At 46.7% G+C, this 7288-nt stretch overlaps 1 protein-coding gene across 1 annotated transcript; it reads right to left on the reverse strand.

Moving 5' to 3' along the window:
• Positions 1-982: 982 nt before the first annotated feature.
• LOC307235636 (elongation factor 1-alpha) lies at positions 983-7258 on the reverse strand. The gene is made up of 8 exons (XM_080007786.1): positions 7126-7258; positions 6301-6460; positions 4729-4908; positions 4314-4610; positions 4087-4237; positions 3561-3817; positions 2893-3127; positions 983-1482 (listed from the first exon to the last, which is right to left on the reverse strand). Exons 2-8 carry the CDS (start codon positions 6442-6444, stop codon positions 1358-1360), a joined length of 1389 nt encoding a protein of 462 aa, XP_079863912.1. The 5' UTR covers positions 6445-6460; positions 7126-7258; the 3' UTR covers positions 983-1357.
• Positions 7259-7288: the final 30 nt, after the last annotated feature.

Consider the following 7288-nt stretch of genomic DNA (forward strand, 5'->3'; position numbering starts at 1 on the left):
CTTTTATATATTTTAGATTGATTGATTAATTGATTGATTGGTTGATTGATTGATTCATTGATTCATTCATTCATAGAGCGCTATAAAATTTAGATTTGTCTTATTTGTTGACCGACCAAAGATTATTAATGAAAAAGAGTGCTATAAATTAACAACGAGCCCACACACACACACACACACACACACACACACACACATAGACGCACTTTCCCCAATTAAAGAATATCTGACTGGTTTATTCCACGATGATTCCAATGAGTTCTGTACTTGATCTTCGATTGGGTTTTTTTTAAACAGTATAATGAAGGCAAATGAATTGTGTAAACGTACTCATCTGCATCTTGGAACTTCTAAATGTTTTATTTGATTACGTCTCAATACACAAAGAATTTCAATTTAACGATACATCTTTGATTGCCCGTGCATTTTTTGATTTACCCTGGCTGTCCCCTCCAGATTTGAACTTCATTAGTCATTAATTGTATTCATTTATTGTTATGTTTATATTCACTGATTGTGAATGAGTGTATGAAATGATTTGCATTGTTTAAGTAGGCCTCACACTTAGCCATTGATGTAATGTTTGAAATGTCTATGAAGAGCCTTTTATTTCAAAATCTAATTAAGAATAACTGATTTCTTTCATAGATGATAATAATAACAATAATAATAATAATTGATTTGTTTATGGGAAATCTAGTGTAATAGTGTAATATATAATGTTTCTTTTCTTAGTGTAGAACCATGGCAACTCAACAATTTAATGGACCATATGACATAAATTTAATATAAATATGTGAATCTTGTTTGGTTTTGCTCCAACCCAGAACCTCTGAAACCCTGCAACGCTGTTTTCCATGTTCTTTTCTACCTGAATTTTCACCCTAAATGAATAAAGTCCTATCTTTTCTCATCCACTTTTGGTAATGATGCCCGGCTGCTACTGTGGGTTGCAAATAAAAGATGATGATATGTTCAGTCATCAGGACACACAGTAGATCTTTTTTAATATTCATAGTCAGTTTCTGAAATCAAATTATGCACTATAATATGTTACTAAACAAAGTATAACACCTCAGCAGACTAACTATGACAGAAAGACAAGACCAAAGAAATCTATTCATTGTTGGCAACAGATGATTCATCACTTTTATTCTCTTGGTTTCATCATTATAATTTTGTCTAAACGAGGTGGAAGCCCTCCTTTCCTGCGGAAACTTTTGCGGTGGGTTTTAATCAACATAAGCCAGTCCTTAAGTAGAGAGCTCTTCCTGGGAGAAGACTCTGCAGGAGGGCGGGAGGGGGGGAGGGAGGGAGAGGAGGCCGTGTCTTTCCGCTGGGTGTCCTTGGCGAGCGTTCATTTAGTCTTCTGGGCCTTCTGTGCCGACTTGGTCACTTTGCCGGCGCTGGCGAGTTTCTTGTCCACGGCCTTGATCACACCCACAGCCACTGTCTGCCTCATGTCGCGCACAGCGAAGCGACCTGTTCGGGGAGCAGGGGAGGAGTGGGATGGGGGGGATGAGTGAGAGACAGGGTGAGGTTAGGTTTTTATTTTTATTTAAAAAAAAAACAAAAAAAAAACGAAACGCTGTCAATCATTTACATCAAGTCGATCTATAATTCTAGGAATGCCTGTAGGTATGTCCTTGGATTATCATGTTCTTCGATTATCTCGACAACCATGCGTTCGATCGACCTTACGACCTGGCGGGTGTATCGCTGGCGACCCAAGGACGTGCGGCGTCGAATTTGGTGCAATTTGGACGCGCGACACGTGCAATGTTCATAAACTTTGAATAAACAAGCCGCTCTGGGGGGCGATTTGCGACATCATCCTATACGTGAAGCACGGGCGGCGCGCCTGGCAAGCGCATCCCCGGCCAACGGGGTCACGCCCACTGCGACGCCGGGCGTGACCTTCAACGTCACGCGTGCGCGCGAGAGGAGGAGAGCTCGACACCTGCCGAATGAATCATTGACTGAAGGAACCTGGAGATGACCGATCCTCCTTGAAGTTGTAATACGTTTATATTTTCACATTCTGTGCTTATTTTTTTATTGCAAAGTTGTCCTTACATTTTGTTGAACTGTGCCATTTTGAACGGGCATGCACTAGCAGCGAACCAGCAGGGGGCGGGGCTTCAGGGCTCTGCGACTGAGTCACAGAGTGACCTTCCCCAGTGTATGACCTTAACCGATAATTTAATCACTGACAGTTTGTTACTTTCATATATGTCTTACATGAACTAGAGTAATTAAAATACAGATTTCTAACATGGTGCAATATTTCACTGTTTTCACAATGGCGTATCACATTTTCTAATTAATAATTAAAATGTCGAAACCTATTTCAAATTGTATAAATTGTGTCTCCCTGGCTTCAGCATGAGGTATGCATTTTAATATTGCAAACTAGTGTCGTTGCTGGAAACGAAAAAGGAAATAGAAGTGGAAGACGGTGTACTTCCTGAAATTTCATTTGCAGCAATTAAAAGCACCCTACAAATTCATCTAAAACTCGCAAGTAACTAGTTTTAAGATGATATTCTATTGAAATAATGCACATAAATGTTTCAGGAAGACGCTGTCACGGCAACTATATCTAATTTCCTCAACAATCAGGCACTGAAGGATGCCACTGGTGACTTACAACTTGATCTCGACAACATGGCCGGATGAAGGCCATCTACACCGGCGGTGGCCAACCTGCTGCCCCCGACAGATAATGAAATGAATACTTCTAATACTTTTATGCTGTGCCGCCCGCAGAGCAATACCATCAGGTCTCCGATCTCCACATTTAAACGACAGCATGTGTGTGTCTGCCGAGCTGCGGCGGTGCCCGCGTGGAGAGGGAGAGGAGGGAAACCCCCTCGCGTGGATCCCACTCACCCAGGGGAGGGTACTGGGCGAAGCTCTCCACACACATGGGCTTTCCGGGCACCATGGTGATGATGGCGGCGTCGCCGGACTTGAGGGCCTTGGGGTTGTCCTCCAGCTTCTTGCCCGAGCGGCGGTCGATCTTCTCCTTGAGCTCGCTGAACTTGCAGGCGATGTGGGCGGTGTGGCAGTCCAGCACGGGGGCGTAGCCCTGGGAGATCTGGCCAGGGTGGTTCAGGATGATCACCTGGAAAAAGGGAGAGCGGGGGAGGAGCGGAGGTTGGGGAAAAGGGTCGCGAGGCAACGCGTCAGGCAAAGGCGTGTTTCGTCACATTGAACTTTAGCACTGGAAAATAAAAACAAACGATAGGATGCACTGAACAAATAAACCAGATTAACTGAAATATTACTAAAATACCTGATATTAAAGATGTTCACTAAAAGGAAAACTACTCCACCAGCAGTAGGGTATTACAACACATCCATTAAATTGACTCCCACAACACCTGTGTTTTCATAAAAATCGATGTTATGATGTTTTGTAAAAACTACCAAATTCATGTTTCCCGTTGCACGGAAAGAAAATATCTATTAAAATCATCCTGAACGATGGCCCCTCTAAGATGAACTCATGAAAGACCACGCCGGACCAACCACCATGTCTCCTCCCGGGGACCCACCTGGGCGGTGAAGTTGTCCGCCTGCATGGGAGGGTCGTTCTTGCTGTCCCCGGCCACGTTTCCACGACGGATCTCCTTGACAGACACGTTCTTGACGTTGAAGCCGACGTTGTCGCCGGGAGCGGCCTCGGTGAGGGTCTCGTGGTGCATCTCCACCGACTTCACCTCGGTGGTCACGTTGGCGGGGGCGAAGGTGACGACCATGCCGGCCTTCAGGACGCCGGTCTCCACGCGGCCCACGGGTACGGTTCCGATGCCTGGTGGGGCGCGGCCGTGAAACACATTAAGGTGCCGCCTCGGGGTCCAAAAAGCATTACATCTCTACACGGGGGCCATTTTGTAAGGTGGAAAATCCAGGTTCAGAAAGTGAAATTCCGCTCCGGGATTTTAAGCCCCGCGGATTTGCTGATGAGCATCAACCCAGAGGTGCAACCGAGTTAAACCACCATGATCGAAAAACATGGCAGGGTGGGAGGATTTTTACTTTCCGAACCTGAAATGATCCACCTCCGCATATCTCCCTTACCTCCGATCTTGTAGACGTCCTGGAGGGGCAGGCGGAGGGGCTTGTCGGTGGGACGGCTGGGGGGCAGGATGGCGTCCAGAGCCTCCAGGAGGGTGGTTCCGCTGGCGCTGCCCTCCTTGCGTTCGATCTTCCATCCCTTGAACCAGCTCATCTGCCGAAAAGAAAGACATTTAGTACAGCGCCGTCACATCATAGTCCAGCTTTTACCGAGGATTGTAAAGCCTCACCTTCTCGCTGGCTTCCAGCATGTTGTCTCCGTGCCACCCGGAGATGGGGACGAAGGCCACGGTGGCTGGGTTGTAGCCGATCTTCTTGATGTAAGCGCTGACTTCCTTGGTGATCTCCTCGAACCGCTTCTGGCTGTAGGGGGGCTCGGTGGAGTCCATCTTGTTGACGCCGACGATGAGCTGCTTCACGCCCAGGGTGAAGGCCAGCAGGGCGTGCTCGCGGGTCTGGCCGTTCTTGGAGATGCCGGCCTCGAACTCGCCCACGCCACCGGCGACGATCAGCACGGCGCAGTCAGCCTGCGCGTCAAAAACACGGTCGTCAGCTGCTTTACCGCGTTGAAATGTGCGTGTCGTTTGGGATTTCAGTGTGGCGGCTTTCCATGTGACATGATCTGAGATGGATGCCGTTCTTTACCTGGGAGGTACCGGTGATCATGTTCTTGATGAAGTCCCTGTGTCCAGGGGCGTCGATGATGGTGACGTAGTACTTGCCGGTCTCAAACTTCCACAGAGCAATGTCGATGGTGATGCCACGCTCGCGCTCTGCCTTCAGCTTGTCCAGCACCCAGGCGTACTTGAAAGAGCCTTTGCCCATCTGATGGGGCAAGGAAGATGCCGAAACACAATTAATGACTTCATATAAGTACTTAGACGAGATCGAACTTTATTGATCCCCAGGGGGGAGGTTCGGGAACACTTCCCATCAATTCAGAGTAATTAATCTGGGTTAAAAAAAAAAAAAAGTTGTAGATCATTAAAAAACACTGGGACCGGAGAGGTCTTTCAGGCAGGTCATATAATATGGATAGAAATGATAGGTACCTGTTGTATTTATTGACTATTGGTACTACTTTAACACCGCGAGAACACCTAACGGTGGGCTGTGGAGTTTCTCATATTTAATTTAAAGAAATCTGCAAACAAGTCAAGGACTGAACAAATACTTAAATGATAGGGTGAGAGTATTTCTCCACTATTTATTTTGATGTTGTGGTTATCTGTAAAAAGTCATTATTGCCTGTAATATGTGTTGTATATGGGCTATTGCAAGTGGCATTTATGTCATCAGATTTCAAGATGTATTCTAATATATAGTATTCAGTTATTACATTTAACACCAATTTATTATTAATTAACTGAGTTTTCGTGCACTAAACGTGTCAAACATGTCTCTTCTTCAGGGGGTGTGTGTGTAATATTACATTAATATAGGCCTGTACTATGCCGATGGCATAATTGCTGTTGTTAATTATTATGTGTATCACAATGAATTGCTGATAAAAATCATGACTTTCTAATTACACTTTGCCACATTGCAATCCGTTAATGCGAGTGTGATGTTAATAGATTCAGATGGTTGCATTTGTCTCCTTCATACCACTCGTCTATTTGATCTGTTATTTAATCGCCGACTAATTCATTTATCCTGAAATAGACAGCTATGTTGTTTTTCTCGCTCTTGACCCGCATGTCGCAGGTAAACTGCGTTTGCTTTTCACTATGAGCCGCTCAATTTTCTTAATTTCTGGCAATGAATAAGCAGCACAGTATAAGGATTAGTTACGTTGCTATTTTATGCATTTTTGTGTATTGCATATTGCAACTTTCCATGTGTTTTGTCGGGTTTACTGCATATCGCCAGTCGTATCCTTACTTGATCGTTGCCTTTCGTTTTGATATGAGCCTGTGCAACACAACTCCCCTCCGAGATGAGTAGTTCAAGTATCTTTATTGTTCATTTCTGGCCAAAATGGAGGACCAGTGGCCGTCTCCGTCCTGCAGGGGGCATGGGTGCACAAGCAACGGGGAGCCCTTTTTGTTTTATTTATTTATTTAATAAATCCACCACGCCCGTTAACTGCGCCTTGACAGCACGTCCACGTACAACAACACGTCCCGGGGAGGCGCGTCAGCTGTGTGAGGCCTGCGTTGCGGCGGCATCCGGGGGAAAAAAAATACAATAATAAAAAAACAAAAACAGACAAACCTCGGCGGCCTCCTTCTCGAACTTCTCGATGGTTCGCTTGTCGATGCCGCCGCACTTGTAGATCAAGTGGCCGGTGGTGGTGGACTTGCCGGAGTCGACATGGCCGATGACCACGATGTTGATGTGAATCTTTTCCTTCCCCATTGTCGACGCGACGTTACTGGTGGAAATACACCCATGGGAAAATCACATCTTAAAATACTCGGGCGCGGGGCGGCCATTTGCCAATACGCAAATAAAACGCCCGTTACATGCGGCGGCGGCTCGAAAGCGGCAGCGTTGTATCCCCGGTTGGTTTACGATTCGGGGAGGGAGGGAGGGAGGGGGTTAGCGGGAGGGAGGGGAGGGGATGGGAGGGTAGCGGGGAGCCAGTCACGCCATGTGCTCCTGCGGCCTCCATGTTGAGTCCGAGCCGCAGCGCCGCCATGTTGTCTGCGGCAGGCACGCGCACACGCCGAGCGAGCGAGCGCGCGCCCATGCATTCAGACGCGACTCACAAAAGGCAAAAATAAATAAAAAAAACCCACATAAAATAATAAAAATAAAAATTCAAGAGTACAAACCCCGTTTGTTAGGGGCGTTCAAGGACTGCGCCGCTCCCATTTAGGGACGCGTCAAGCCGCGGACGGGAGAGGTGAGGCCGGCATGCGTTAAGACAAACACAGATCCCAGCTTTGGCAAAGCACGTCACGCGTTTATCTAGCGTTACCAAGCGCTATTCTGCCAAGGCGAGCCCAAGCAAAATCAAAGCTCGTCGCGCCGAGCTACAACCGCAGCGACAAGTACCGCAAGCACGAGTGGATATAAGCGCAAAATTTCACCAACCTGTGCCCAAACAGCTAAAAAGATGTCCCCCTGATTTAGACGGCGGAAAAAAAGGACAGATTACAGTCCGTCATGAGTTTTTATACTGCGCTAAGGGGAGAGGGAGGGAGGGCTGTGCATTCTGGATATCTGCTGTCAGACTGGAATAGAGGTGCTATTGGCT

The sequence above is a fragment of the Zeus faber genome, assembly GCF_960531495.2.
Source record: "Zeus faber genome assembly, chromosome: 1".
NCBI lineage: Eukaryota > Metazoa > Chordata > Actinopteri > Zeiformes > Zeidae > Zeus > Zeus faber.

Coding starts and splice junctions, on each gene's coding strand:
- LOC307235636 (XM_080007786.1), bottom strand. CDS start 6,444: ATGGGGAAGGAAAAGATTCACATCAACATCGTGGTCATCGGCCATGTC. Junction 4,611..4,728: donor TGATCACCGGTACCTCCCAG/GTAAAGAACGGC, acceptor TTTGACGCGCAG/GCTGACTGCGCCGTGCTGAT. Junction 1,483..2,892: donor CGCCCAGTACCCTCCCCTGG/GTGAGTGGGATC, acceptor CTCCCCGAACAG/GTCGCTTCGCTGTGCGCGAC.